This window comes from Nansenia antarctica (genome assembly GCF_963989245.1).
Source record: "Nansenia antarctica genome assembly, chromosome: 14".
Taxonomy (NCBI): Eukaryota; Metazoa; Chordata; class Actinopteri; order Argentiniformes; family Microstomatidae; genus Nansenia; species Nansenia antarctica.
The window spans coordinates 5,071,088-5,087,081 of record NC_137684.1 but is presented as its reverse complement, the minus strand read 5'-3'; the positions used below and the strand labels follow the sequence as shown (position 1 = coordinate 5,087,081).

The following is a 15,994-nucleotide window of genomic DNA, read 5'->3' as shown; positions in this document are numbered from 1 at the left end:
ACACACACACACACTCTGTGATCTCTGGAGTCCCAACCTCTCGTCCCCATCTCAACACACATCCCTTTCCCTCTATCTCTCTGTCTTAATCTTGTTCTTTCTCTACCCTATTCTCTCTCTCTCTCTCTCTCTCTCTCTCTCTCTCTCTCTCTCTTCCTGTGGGCCTCATTAGCTACTAGATACCACAGAGTATCTGTCTAATGAGACTTCTCTAAACATGAGTGTCAGACAGAGACAGTTAGAGGTCGGGGCTAAGGAGACTAGAGATAGAGATTCACACTCCTGTCCTCCCATCAGCCCTGTGAGTCTCTGAGGAGAGGAGAGGAGACGCTTCGACACATTCTGTTAGCTGCTAGCCTCTCTCTCTGTCTCTCTCAATCTCTCTCTGCTACTCTCTCTTGCTCTCTCTCTCGCTGCTAGCCCCTCTTTCTCTCTCTCTCTCTCACTGCTGGCCTCTCTCTCTCACTCTCTCTCTCTCTCACTCTCTCTCTCTCTCTCTCTCTCTCTCTCGCTGCTAGCCCCTCTCTCTCTCACACTCTCTCTCTCTCTCTGCTAGCCCCTCTCTGTGTCTCTCTGCTAGCCTCTCTCTCTCTCTCTCTCTCTCCCCTCTCTTCCCATAACAGTTGTTCACTAATGCAGAGAAAGATTCACACACATTCTCTGCGCTAACACCTACCAGCACACAACACTCAGCCAACATCCAACAGCGCTTTCATTGTGTTGATTTTGCCCCAACCTCCCTCCTCTCCTGTTTTTATTTGGGCGTTTTTATCTTTTGTTTACTGCTGGGTTTATTGTGTTGGGCGCGGGAGAGCAGCGACTCACCAGACTGTTGGCAGCAGCTGGGTTTGATCTGCAGTCACGGATGACAGAAACCAGTGGGGGGAAAACGGTCTTTTGGAAATATGAAAATGCTGCTAATTAGAATGAAAATACATAAATATGTATCATGACATATCTTCCTTTGTGATGGTAAATAGTGTGTGAAAGAGAGAGTCATTGTGAGACACAGCAGTGGTCGTCTCTACAATAGAGTCAGACTGAATAATCAACAACAACAAATTCCGGAAACTTCCTTCCAACCGAACGAGTCAGTTCTGATCACTGTGAACCCAGCAGGCTACAACCACTTAGCCACTCCATCAACAACAATACCAAAACAAGACAAGAATAATAGTAACACATTATAACACATAGTAACACATTATAACACATAGTAACACATTATAACACATAGTAACACATTATAAGACATACCGTATTTTCCGGACTCTAAGTTTTTTTCATAGTTTGGCTGGTCCTGCGACTTATAGTCAGGTGCGACTTATATATATATATATATATATATATATATATAATTTCATACTGACTGACATGAAGAACATACCTGGGAGGCTGAATAGGCCAAATGAACATAACAAGCCAGCGAGTCCAACAAGCAAGTTACCAGTAAGCAAGTTCACCAAGCTACCGTTTGCTTAGCTTCAACAAGCTAATGTTTTAGATCACTTCTTCAGGGGAATAGGAGCAGCATATAGTTGTCACAAGCCCAGAGCGGCCCAGAGCGCCCTCTGTCGGCTTAGGAGTAAACATTACCGTCTACAGCCGACAGAGGGCGCTCTGGGCCGCTCTGGGCTTGTGACAACTATATGCTGCTCCTATTCCCGTGAAGAAGTGATCTAAAACATTAGCTTGTTGAAGCTAAGCAAACGGTAGCTTGGTGAACTTGCTTACTGGTAACTTGCTTGTTGGACTCGCTGGCTTGTTATGTTCATTTAGCCTCTTCAGCCTCCCAGGTATGTTCTTTATGCTATTGTGTAGCTGAATAACTGTTAATGTGTTATGTTGACATACCGGACTTCTATTCAGCCTGTTGTTCTGTGTGCTATTGTGTAGTTGAATAAACTTGCCTTTCCAGATTAAATGTCTGTTCTTGGTCTTGGATTTTGTGAAATATATTTCTAAATAAATGCGACTTATATACGTTTTTTCCTCTTAATGTCGCATTTTTTGACTGATGCGACTTATACTCCGGAGCGACTTATAGTCCGGAAAATACGGGTAGTAACACATTATAACACATAGTAACACATATTTGGCAAGACCATTTGCTATTCTGAACAGGCCAAAAACGACCACTTTGTTTTCCTAGTCTTCACATTCACAATGTTCCTAATCTACATCCTACAAGTGGTAAAGATGATGATCACTCATCGTTCACTGTGATCTGTTTTATAAGGTATCAGAAGCTATTCATTCATTGGACATACAGAGCTTCCTGGCTCGCCAATGATTCCAAAATAATATTCTGCTTAGTAGGATTTGATGTCTAAAACTGCTTGCGCTAGAAACTCTAATCAACAAATAGCCAAACCCACAGAGTTTTCCTTCCATCACAAAGCCCAAAGACAGAGGCGTCTTAGGAGCGTGTTTGGATTGCCAGAGCAGGACTCTCAGAAGGGTGATTACAGCGTGCCAGAGATACATCACAAACAGGCACCATTCCCAGCCAGAGGAAGATAAGAGAAAGCTTTTAGCGACGAGAAAAAAAGTAAGTAAGTATACAACAGGAGAAAAAACTTTCTACACAAACGTTCCACTTGGAGAGAAGAAAGGGACATCTGGGTAGAGAGGAGGGAGAGAGACAGAGAGAGAGGGAGAGAGAGAGAAAGAAATAGATAGAAATTGAGAGAGAAATTGAGAGAGAGAGATAGAGAATCTAGCAGCAAGAGAGATAACGAGAGAGAGAGAGAGAAATTGAGAGAGAGATGGTGAGAAATTGAGAGAGAGAGAAAGAAATAGATAGAAATTGAGAGAGAAATTGAGAGAGAGAGAGAGATAGAGAATCTAGCAGCAAGAGAGATAACGAGAGAGAGAGAGAGAGAGAGAGAGAGAGAGAGAGAGAGAGAGAGAAATGGAGAGATGGCGAGAGGGTGTGATGGAGGGAGAGGGATACGCTTATCAAGAGTGGCGCCATTGAGGGCTGACATTCCAGAGGACGGTGCCGTCCCAAATCACCAATAAACCAGCAGCCTCTTTCATACACACAACATAAACACAATCACACAGACACACGCACGCAATGTCTCTCTCTCTCTCTCTCTCTCTCTCTCTCTCTCTCTCTCTCTCTCTCTCTCTCTCTCTCTCTCTCACACACACACACACACACAACAAAACAACCTCCCTACGACCTCCCCTTATCTCTCCATACCCAGGCATTCTCTCCCTGGCACTCTCTCATATCCACAAAATATGCACGCATGCATGCAAGCGCACACACACACTCACACACACACACACACAACACACACACACACACACACACACACACACACACACACAAAAACACACACACTTATCGTGCTCACCAATACACACTTCTACCCAAACCAAGCATTGTGTATGGATGGGTGTTAGAACTGGTTATTTCTCAGTCCCCAAAATTCATGGAGCAGACAGTCCCGAAAAAAGATCTCTCATCCTCGACCAGCCATTCTATCCCACTAACTCGGCACCTTCTCAAGCAACATCTCCCCTTGTTGTTCTCCCCTTCTCCTCTCTTTCCTAGCTGTACACAGAGGGCAGTTTGCTGCTCTTCTCCCCTCTGCATCCATTTGCTCAAGCCAAGTCTGACTCCCATGTCTGCTATGCCCTGTGCCCCTAAAGCATAATCTTTAATATGACACTCCTCCTCCAGCCAGAACAGAGCCTCTCCAGGGGCCGAGATAGAGCGCCATGGTGTTTAGCTCTTTGTTGTCTCCTCTGTTCTATGTGTCGCGCAGTATTATAGCCCAGGGCAGAATCAGTGGCTATGGGAGGGGTCTTAAACAACAGTTCTTTGCCAATCAGTCTCTACAACGGAACTGGGTCACACTAATCTCCTTCCCAGACACTCCCAGACACTAACCGCCCTATGCTCGGAAGGTCTGACGGACTAAAGGCGTCCAAACTTGGCCGTCGTCACCCAAATACAGAGATCATGAAATGATCCCGACGCCTAGCCGTCGGCTTTGCCTCGCGTCAATCATCTCCCACGGCCGCTCCGCTCAGGGAATGCACAAAGTTTCTGGGATTTGCAGTCATGTGATCGCAAGGTCGGCAGATCTGCGGTTCGAGCCCCGGCTGGCCACATGTCGAAGTGTCCTTGGGCAAGACACTGAACCCACAAATTGCTCCCAATGAGCGGGCCGGCCGGCGCCTTGCATGGTAGCTTGCCGCCATTGGTGTGTGAATGTGTGTGTGAATGGGTGAATGAGAGGAATGTAAAGCGCTTTGGAACAAGGCGCTATATAAGTCAGTCCATTTACCATTTAGTAAGTTCATTCCCCACGAAGGAAAGGCAGGTTTGGGTTGTGTCCAGGCTCCTATGCACCGTGTATAGCCTGGAGAAGGACGAGTTTTAGGGTCACACAGACACACTTGCTGTCAGTCTTAAAAAGAGGTACCATCTCGGACTTCTGGTTTGTCTAATAGCGGAGTAGGTTGCATTCTGGGAGAACTCTGTTCAAATCCTTTCTAAAATCAATACATATTTGCTTTATTGCTACCAGTAACCTGTGCAAATCTGTACTAAAGTCTCATAATCATGGGAAAACCTTCTAAAAAGCACCTCAAGCCTACAGACAAACAGTCTTCTGAAGGTGATCAATACGGCAAGACGCTTGCTAGCCAAAACGAACAGCATGCTGCTGGCAACGCGCCTTTAACCCTGGCAGACATGGAGAAACTTCTTGTATCAATGGAGGACCGCATTATAGCCAAACTAACCAACGCACGGCTGACCGAGCGAGGCCAGTCGCGTATGCCCGTAACGGAGATTTGACCTTTTATTGACCTTTTCTTGCCATGTTTTCAGGCCTGGGTTCGAATCCACCTGTGGACACTACTGTCAAAAAAGATTTCTTTCTCAAGTCTTAAAAAACGAAATGTTTTAGTAACACATGTTTTGGTGATGTATAATTGATTCGTTAAAGAAAAATCTTATCAGACTGTTGAGTTCTCAAACCCTAAGCTCCACTGTTGATGTTAATGTAACCATTATACTGTTTTAAAACATACTTTGACACGTGTATGTTTTGAACTCCACACATGATTTATTAAAAAGCACACACGCACAACTGATTAAACCTTGGTTGTATCGAACTAAAACAAAACTTGCTTATTTAAAACAATTTGCAACAGTGTTACAAGATGAATTAACAATTTCATTGTAAATAATAACTAACAAAAAAGTACAATATACTGCAATCCAGTATTCTCCATCTATACTATGTGTGTGTGTGTGTGTGTGTGTGTGTGTGTGTGTGTGTGTGTGTGTGTGTGTGTGTGTGTGTGTACGGTCTCTTTCCCTTCTAAGGTGCCACACTGATCAGGACCGTGGCCACAGCCCCATGGCCATCCAGCTCCAGCTCCATCCAGAGGCTCTGATGGGGACAGCAGGTCCAGCAGCCGGTCCAGCGGCTGGCATTGTGGTCGCAGCTGGAGATGGAAGGCTCAGCTGCAGGCTGTGTTGGGGGCCGGAGGGAGAGAGGCTGCAGGCTGTGATGGAGGAGCATGGTGTGATGGAGGAGCATGGGGTGGCAGTGCTACATTACAAAAATAAATAAATAGGAAACACATTGTTAAACCAAAAAGGATCTGTGCATAGACTTCAGTTCAAAAACATGCCAGAGAGTTTGTCACACCTTGAGGCAGCACCGTATCCTGCTCTGCTCTGGTAGGGGCAGGGTGCCTCACATGTCATGTAGGATCTCAGGTAATAGGATGCAAAAGAGGAGTCCATAGTTTGTTAAATATCCACAGCAAAGTACCAACAACATTTACAGATGACTTTCAATCAAAATAACAGACTTGGTTGAAATTGATTCCTTAGAATTAGGTAAATACTATGTTATAGTACATGTGTGCAATATACAGTTAGGTCCATATATATTTGGACACAGACAGAATTTGTGTTGTTTGAACTGTTTACCAAAACATCTTCAGGTTACAGTTATATAATGAATATGGGCTTAAAGTGCAGACTCTCAGCTTTAGGGTAAGGGTATTCACATCCAAATTGAAGGAAGGGTTTAGGAATGACAGCTCTTTAATATGGAGCTCCCTCTTTTTCAAGGGACCAAAAGTAATTGGACAATTGACTCAAAAGCTGTTTCATGGGCCAGTGTGGGCTATTCCTTCATTATTTCTTTATCAATTGAGCAGGTAAAAGGTCTGAGTTGATTCCAAGTGTGGCATTTGCATTTGGAAGCTGTGGCTGTATACGCACAACATGCAGTCAATGGAGCTCTCAATGCAAGTGAAACAGGCCATCCTTAGGCTGCGGAAACAACCAAAACATCCATCAGAGAGATAGCGGAAACATTAGGAGTGGCCAAATTAACTGTTTGGTACATTCTGAGAAAAAAAGAACGCACTGGTGAGCTCAGCACCACAAAAAGGTCTGGACTTCAGCCTTGAAAGAGTTGAGAGAGCAATAATGGATGAAAAGAGAATTTTGACTCTCTCTCTCTAAGAACTTAAGAAGCATTTTTTGTAATAATTTTCTCAAATTCTGCCAATGAGAAATGGCAGGATCTTTAACAAAACTAGCATCTGCCCAGAGGACTGTTTCAACTTAGTCATTTGATGACAATGTATTAACAGATATGGGGCTTATCCCTTGCATCTGCAGGAGAATAAGAGAAACCAATAATTGCATGGTTGAATATGTCTAACTCCATATGGCCTGAAAGCGCAAGATGCTTTAAAACATATGTTATCTCATATGAAGCAACACCCTCAAGTATAACATGCATGATATCTTGTGGTGTTTGACTGATTATATAAAAGTGAGGAAATGCTGCTAATTTGCTCCTCCTGTTTATACCATTATGTTGTTTTTAGATTTTCTTTCAGAAAGTCAGTGCTTGTCCTTTCAGTGTCACTACCAGGGTAGTGGTGGTCTAGTGGATAGTGAGTTGGACTTGGGATCGGAAGGTTGTGAGTTCAAATCCCGCCTGAAGCCACACCACTACTAGTGTGCCCTTGGGTAAGGCACTTAGCCCTCAGTTACTCCAGGGGGAATGTCCCTGTAATTCATAATTGTAAGTCGCTTTGGATAAAAGCGTCTGCTAAATGGCAAAATTAAAATTAATTAAAGCCTGGTATGACTTGCCATGGTCCTTTTAACAAACAAATTCATTACATTGTTCCTGTATGTCTTCAAAGTTGCATTCACAGTGCCTGCATTGACTATAAGCCAACCCCTCCTCCTTCCTTAAATCCAGCCACTTCATATCTCCCAAAGTAACCCGTGACACAAAGCGAACTATTGAGGACATAAGTAAGAATCTGATACCCACGATGACCTGTCTGTTCTCTGTTCTCTGTTCTTTATTCATGTAAAAAAAGAAAAGAAAAATAAAGTATAAAAAAAAGATATTTTGATTTTACCATGGCAAGGCTTGATCTGTAGGGCTGATGTAACCTAAGGTGTCATATATCAATAACAATTCGTTTATGCTTGCCCAGGAGCCAAGCAGATTGCATAATCCAATCTCATCTGTGTATAACATTAATTGCAATGCTGTCAGAACCTTCAGAAACAGTGGGTGCGACATCAAAATGTGTCCATCAATTAAATCCAGAAAAAATCCATCCTCCCTGTGGCCCCTCTTCAACCATTGGCAGAGTTCGTGCATGTGATAGAAGCTGCATGTGCATGTGATAGAAGCTGCATGTGCATGTGATAGAAGCTGCATGTGCATGTGATAGAAGCTGCATGTGCATGTGATAGAAGCTGCATGTGCATGTGATAGAAGCTGCATGTGCATGTGACAGAAGCTGCATGTGCATGTGATAGAAGCTGCATGTGCATGTGATAGAAGCTGCATGTGCATGTGCTAGAAGCTGCATGTGCATGTGATAGAAGCTGCATGTGCATGTGATAGAAGCTGCATGTGCATGTGATAGAAGCTGCATGTGCATGTGATAGAAGCTGCTGCAAACTGTTTACCAACGGTATGTAATGACAGCAATGGTATAGACCCCCTTTTTAGAATGTAAATCTGCCATTTACACAAAGAGATCACTAGGTGGCGCTTCTTTTTTTAGCCTGCCTCCTACACAGAAAAACTGCAAAACAGCTTTATACTATCTTATCCTGAAGTGATTTAGAAAATGTAAGGATACTGGGTGGTAGAACGCACATATCTAGGAAAAGTCATGAAAGGAGGGTCCTGAAATTAGATCGAGTGCAAAGATAGAATTTCTGTTTTACTCACAGGGGTCACCGTGACCCCTCACAGATCTTCTAGTGTTAATGGAAAGGACTCTGGAGTGTCCTCTTTTCACATAACCTACTGTTTGTTTTGAGATTATAATCTCTGGTTCAACTGGTTGGAACAGTTATTTGATTGTCTTATCCTGCAAATGGGTTGTAGCAATTTGACTGAAAGGGTCAATAAACTGGTCAAATATCCCCATTGATTGCATCATTATACAGTTGATCCAAAATGTCTCTCAATCATGTTACTCAATTGATGTTTTAGACGCTCCAATAATGACGCCTGATATTGCTGGACTCCATTCACCATCTCTCTGCGGAGGGGGGAAACAAACACACAATAAGACTACATTATGAAACTCCTACAAAAATGCAGTGGACATTCACTTAAGCCAATGACAGGAAAATGAACAAGGCCATGGGGCAGTTGGGATTGGGGTTGAATGGAATGTTGGAATAGAATGCTACATGTCTGCTGGTTCTTTAGGTGGTTGAAATACTTTGTCACAATTAAAAATATATCCATAGAATAGTTGAAAGAAAAATAGGGTTGGAGAGGTGCTCATTGCAAGGTGTGAAAGGGAGAAGGCTAGCCTACTACAAAACACCAAGGCACTCAGTTTCCAGGTTTAGAAATTAAAGCTTTATTATTTTTATGCTATAAGAATATGGGCAGGTGATTTGTGAATGAGACTAGTTGCTGATTGGCCTATGCCACACTTCTAATGTCTGATAAATTGCACCCGCTTGTGCTCACCTTGTATCCCCTGATGAAGCAAATGCTAGTGTCAATATGCATTGTGTTTGCCAAACCATAGCCATAAGAATAATAAAGGCTTTTTAACTTCTAAACCTGGAGATTGAGTGCCTTAGTTTGGCAGTAGACTAGCGTACTCCCCTACTGACAGAAAAAATCTCTGCAGTTTATTTTAATTTGTCTTTACTGTTGTGATAAAGGGTAGGGTGGCTGTGGCTCAGGAGGTAGAGTGGGGAGTCTAATGATCCCAAGGTTGGTGGTTCGATCCCTGGCTCCTCCTGTCCACATGTCGAGGTATCCTTGGGCAAGACACTGAACCCCAAATTGCTCACAATGAGCGGGCTGGCGCCTTGCATGGTAGCTTGCCGCCATGTGTGTAAATATGTGTGTGACTGGGTGAATGAGAGGCCATTGTAAAGCACTTTGGAACAAGGCACTATATAAGTCAGTCCATTTACCATTTACCATAAAGAGATGCAACAGTAATGACCCAACATTACAACATCTAATTACGGTCATGGTGTTCAATCATGGTGGTTAGAGGGACAACCATCCTAGGGAACCATTAAACAAATATCAGCATTCTATTTTGACATTACATTCAGGCCCAATTCCAACTGCTACAACATACTTAAGTGATTATTTGGATTTGAAGGTTATTGCTTTGAAGATTGCTACTAACAATGAAATGCCATTCATTGGAAAATAATGGCATACCTGCGTCAGTCAATGGGATTCTCTGGCTTGAAGAAGAAAAGCAGTTGCATGTTTGAAAAGGTCAACATGACCATCACCACCTTTTTGAAATCTACTTTGAAACAGATTAACATCAAACATCTCTATTAAAACAGAGAAATTGCATTGGTAGCTAGCACCACCAGGCAATATAGCCTCTGATATTACAAGTCGAGATCTTCCGATTTCAATATAGAGTACCAATTAGCTCTTTCGGGACTGCGTTAGTATCTGGTATACGCAGTCCTTTGCTACTACATAGAGACAAGGTCAATACCTGACGTAGAGCTACGATCGTTTCCACGGTCAAATTGATTCACGTTGAAATTGTATAAATCACTACGTTGACGTGGTTTTCTACGTACGACACGGGTAAGATCAAATTTGATCCAAAGTACTTTCTATAAATGAGGCCCCTGGAGTTCATTTTGCAATATTTATAGCAACTTTAATACAATAAGTGATTTCTGAAGCAATGTGGAGGAGGATTCTATGTAGCAGCAGAAATGTCTTCTGTGCATTCAGAGCATGGGGTAAGTTTTTTTTATTGATTTTTTAAATTTGTTTTATTGGCGAAGAAAGGCATACAAGTCAGGGACAAGAATATACAAATGCAAAGTATACAAATGACAATAAAAACTAAATGACCGTTTTTTTTTCTTTATCCCCCATTTGGTGTTCGAACAGAGAACTACAACACCTTTATTTTCTTTTTTTTACCCCCTAAACACCCACCCAGCCCATACTCTCAAGTGAGAGACAAAACAAGACAAACATTTTAAATAAATAATACATAAAAAAAACAAGCAGCAAAAACTAAATGTGTAAATTAAGTAAAATAAATATTGTAATAAATAAAGTAAAAAAACACATAGTAAATGAAATGAAATGAAACAGGGAGAAAAGTACAAAAGAACAGATACACTGGGTGCTCACCTCAAACAATAAACAAATTAATCAATTAGGATCCAGAGAGGAAAGAGTATTTATATAAGAAATGATAGGTTGCCATCTTTTATAGAAATTCGCTATCGAGCCTCTTAATGAACATTTCACCTTTTCTAGTGACAAAAATTAGATCAGGTCGTTTAGCCAGGTCGTAGTAGAAGGTGGAGTTGGACGTTTCCACTGCAACAGAATACGTCTACGGGCTATGAGTGAGGAAAAGGCAACAACATCAGATTTTTTTGGGGTGAGACTGGCTGGTATACGGGGTACTCCAAAGATGGCTATCAAAGGGCAGGGTTCTACTGTAACCTTGAGGGCATCGCTTAGTGTCTTAGAGAAACCAGACCAGAAATCTGCTAATTTTGGACAAGAAAAAAACATATGAGTGTGATCGGCCGGTGACGAGCCACACCTATCACAGGTATCACCTGTACTCGGAAACAACTTACTGAGCCTGGCTTTTGTAGGCTTTTGTAGGACCTTAAATTGAATCAAGCTTAGACGGGCACACAAAGTTGTTGAGTTGACCCTGATTAGGGCCTCCTCCCACCAATCGTCCGTTATCTCGAGTCCAAGTTCCTCTTCCCATTTACCCCTAACCCTCGCAAGAGAGGCCGCACGTGAGGATGATATAATGTCATATAAAGCTGAGATCATACCGCGTGCCACAGGGAGAGAGAAGAGAGCACCTCAGAGACAAGAGAGCCACTGGAAGCTGAGGGAAGGATGTGAAATGGGTGCGAGCATAATTACGGGCCTGAAAATATCGGAACAGATGAGTGTGGGGCAAATTATATTTAACACGGAGATCAGTGAAGGTGGCAAATGAGCCCTCTAAATATAAATCGTTGAAACAAACCAGGCCTCTCTCCTTCCACAAATTGAAAGCGGTATCTAACCTAGAGGGCAGAAACAAGTGGTTATTACTAATGGGGCTGCATGGGGTCGGGGCAGAAAGTTTGAAATGTTGCCTGAATTGTTTCCAAATTTTCAAGGAAGACAGTAGAATTGGGTTACTAATGTATTTGGGACAACAGGAACGCAGAGGGGCACAAACCAACGCTGCCAGGGAGGATGGGCGGGAAGAACTGTCTTCCATTATGCACCAATCAAGGTTGGGCGAGTTACACCACGCATGAATTTTCTGAAGATTAGCCGCCCAATAATGTCCAAGTTTTTAAAAAAAGATTTTGGAAGGAATACAGGAAGACACTGGAAAATAAACAAAAATCTGGGCAGAATGTTCATTTTGATAGAATTGATTCTACCCATCAGGGAAAGAGGAAGAGAGTTCCAGCGCCCCAAATCAGATTTAATTAAATAAAATAACCAAGCATGGGGTAAGTTATGGCAGAGTAATTGAGCTCTGAGGAGATGAGCTGTCTGTAACGAAAATAGATGTCCTCCAGCTGTTCGTCCTCATCCTGTGTATCGTATTTGTTGGTGTAGATCCTCACCTGGAACACACGTACACAGTTTATAAACCTGGACTGTTCACATTGTCACACATGCGTTTTATAAACCACACTGAGGTCAGTTTCAAAAGTAGTACAAAACCATAATAAGAGAGTAACAATTGCAGGTCAATCTTCTGTGCGTAAACCAACGAAATGGGTTCAATTAACAACTCTGGTCTAGGAGAGAAGTGGCTCTGGATTGTCAAAAGAGATAAAGTATTACTTTAGGAAGCTGACTCCTGGGCTGGTTACATTAATACACATGCAGTGTATAAACCATGGCAGACGTTGCTCAATAAAACATATTCCAAACACATCAAATGTCCTCAGTCGTTTTAACCCACAGTGGCATTCTGCAATGATTCAGATCACGTTTGAGTTTGCCTGTTTTTACATTAAAGGGAACAATCAGGAATTGGTACAACAAATGTTAGACTTTTAGATTAATTATATAGCTATTGATTAAGAATATAACTTATAACAGCTTATGTTGGCATTCCTGGCTGGGTGTTCAGGACGGGCGCTAGACCACTGACCCTGGTCTCGCAAGACTCATAAAAAATAAGCCTGGATTTTCCTTTCGCGACGTTGGTGGAATACCCCCCAGGTCAAGCTGCGGTCTGACCCACCTTGATGGTTCTGAGTAAGGTCTTCTTGTCCAGGCGTTTCTGCAGCAGCTGGTCCAGGAAGCTGATGTTCAGGAAGGCCCAGACCATGAGGTAGGTGAGCCTGGAGCACATCAGAACCAGCGCCAGCAGCTCCTCGTCCAACGACTCATGAATGTTGTTCAGGTCCAGGGTCAGCTTCTGAAGGGAGGTATAACAACCACGACAAGGACCACTACATTAAATAGATTTCTAGGACCCCTAGGAGCCTGAGCAGGAAAGGGACATCAGGGGAGGCTGGTGGAGGTAGAAATCGGGCTCATTGTAATGCATGGAACAAAATGAGGAATGGTATAAAACACCAGTCCTCCATTCCATGAATTACAATGAATGGTATACAATGGTATACATGAACCCATGTTCCTCATTACAATGAGCTCACATATTCAATAACACCCCTATAGCATTATCAACACTCCACTGCTGACTGCTACTGTGTATTGACAGAGCAGAGCATACCATATAGTACGAGAAACATCCTCATTCAAATCAACATTCCTCTGAATTAACTTCTCTCTGTGTTCTACACCTGCAGCAATAATGGTTACCCTACCAACTATATATAACAATTCCTTGTCAGTCTGAGGGACCGTGTCCATTCTAAGAATAATAATAATGCTTATAATTGATTACATTTATAGCACTTAAAAAAATCAAAATAAACAACAACAACAAAAGCAAAACAAATACATAAAACCATGTCATAAAAGCAGCAATCAAAGTCTAACAAAGTCTAGCAGTATTATCATTATGAGTATTCTACTCTATGGAGCCTCTATGGAGCCCTCCCAATCCCCTTACCTGTAGACAGTTGCTGTACCAGGGCACCAAGCTGCTCAGAGCTGGCTTAGCGCTCCAGTTCTGTTCACTGAAGTAGCAGCTGGTGAGACTGAGTGACCTCAGAGGGATCTCTCTCAGCAGGATCCCACCCAGATGGTCCAGGTTCAGGATCCGTTCTGCAGAGATCTGGACCTGCATGTCCGGGCAGCGCCGGGCCAGGTGAGACCAGGAGTCGCCCCAGATCACCTGGACGTGCGGCTCAAAGATGTGGCAGCGCAAGGTGAAGGAGCGGAGGGAGCCGCCGCCGCAGAGGCTACGGCACGACACGGCCAGGCCGGCGAGGAGCTCGTTGGACAGACAGGAGTAGTCGAGGGTGAGGGTGGAGAGGCCACGGAACCTGGTCAACATCAAATCAAGGTGCATTTTAAAGACTGCGACAAGTATGTGTGTGTTTGCAGGCACATATGCACAGTTGCACACACAAGTCAAAAAAGAGTAGCTAATAAACAAGAGTATGTAGGAGCCACTCAAACACACACACACACACACACACACACCTACATCCACACCCACACCCACACCCACTTGTTGATGGCCTGTGTGAAGCCCGGACTAATGTACACTGCCTGCGGCTGGGAGAAGAAGTCCTCCAGGTCGAGGGTGGCGATTCCGGGCCTCCGACCCAGATGAACATGCTGCTGGGCAGCCGCCACCGCCTCCAGAACCTCCAGGCCCTGGGACAGGTAGAGACGTGCTCCTCGCAGGCTCAGGTGCTCCAGGTGAGAGCCCTCCCTCCGCAGGTGGAAGGTCAGGCTCCGGACCAAGGCGGTCCGGGCACTCCAGCACCAGGTCGGACAGTCCAGCTCCATGTGGGGGATGGTGAGCGAGCGCAGGCGTCCGCCCGCCTTGCGGAGAGCAGCCAGGAACGTCCGCATGGTCTGCTGGAGGCGGCGGGACACAAAGTGACCGGGGGAAACGGACCGGGGGAAACGGACCTCCAGGTGTTCCAGGTAGCGGCCGTAAACTCTGGCGTAGCAGACGGCCGACCTTCTCGTGGAGATGCGGCCGGAGAAGCTGAAGGTCCGGGCCCTCCAGAGGGACGGGGAACGCATGACGTGGTGCCAGTGGTGGCAGACCAAGGTGGCCCGTGCCCGGTCCTTGTCCCTCAGACACCTGAACACCTGGCGAAGACACAAGTCCGGGAGATGAGCCCAGCCACATTTTGGCTGGTCCTCTTCTTCCACCTCCTCCAATGCTTCCTCTCCTTCCCCCTCTTCTTGGGCCTCCATCACTTCTCTTTCATCCTCTCCTATCTGCTCCTCCTCTTCCTCCTCCTCCTCTTCATACACCTCTTCCAAGAGGCGGTCCTCCTGTTCGGGCTCCTCGGGGTAATCCATTTGTGATTAAATATCACCTAGAACTAATCTATAGTTGTCTATATCTACCTATGTGTCTCTGGGTTTAAGATGGACAACTGAGAAGAGTCCATTGATGGCCAGTGTGGAACCCTTGTATGACTTTGCTAATGACGGACTCAAAAACCAAAGTTCTGGAACCTTGACGTGTTTTATTGTCATTGTCATTTATGTCACCGTTGTTACGAGGTTTTGTGACATCACAGTAGGCCATTTGACCTATTTAAATTATATAATATAGCAACAGAATAGTGCTGTATGTGTACATACAGTAAACTTACCTGGAGAAATGTAACCACTCTCAAAGTCATAGACAGAGCTGTGGATGCGAGGACGACCATCCATAAGATCAAAATGATAGTTTTGAAGCTATAGTTTGTTTACAATTATGTTGTTTACAAAAAAGTGTATAAGTTACAGTATATTTTTCAAGAATAACTGGCAATATATAATTAGTTTAAAAGTCCAACATATTATTATTATTACTATTACTATTATAATTACTATTGTTACTATTATTACTATTATTATTATTATTATTATTATGTAGCAGTCCTAGATTTCCAGTATCATGTTTATTGCCACACATGCAAGGTTAACAACCTGCTGCTGAACCAGTCAAAGACCCAGGAAATCATCGTGGACTTCAGGAGGAAAAAATCTGAGGTCCAGCCCCTGCTCGTCGATGGAGGGAGCGTGGAGAGAGTCTCAACTCTCCGATTCCTGGGGGTGCACATACAGGAGGACCTGTCCTGGAGGACGAACACAGCAGCCATCATCAAGAAGGCACAACAGCGGCTCTTCTTCCTGAGAGTCCTCAGGAAATACCACCTCAGACAGGAGCTGCTTGTGACCTTCTACCGCTGCACAGTGGAGAGCATCCTCACCTACTGCATCTGCGTGTGGTTCTCCAACTGCACAGCCGCAGAGAGGAAAGCGCTACAGAGAGTCGTGAGATCGGCCCAGAAGAT

At 44.0% G+C, this 15,994-nt stretch overlaps 1 protein-coding gene across 1 annotated transcript; it reads right to left on the bottom strand.

Annotated features, from left to right (window-relative positions):
- Positions 1 to 5,351: 5,351 nt before the first annotated feature.
- LOC308170477 (F-box only protein 39-like) lies at positions 5,352 to 15,005 on the bottom strand (the record flags this gene model as incomplete). The annotated part of the gene is made up of 6 exons (XM_080545265.1): positions 5,352 to 5,585; positions 5,685 to 5,713; positions 12,037 to 12,163; positions 12,793 to 12,969; positions 13,630 to 14,005; positions 14,194 to 15,005. The coding sequence occupies 6 exons, from the start codon at positions 15,003 to 15,005 to the stop codon at positions 5,352 to 5,354; spliced, it is 1,755 nt and encodes a 584-aa protein (XP_080401391.1).
- Positions 15,006 to 15,994: the final 989 nt, after the last annotated feature.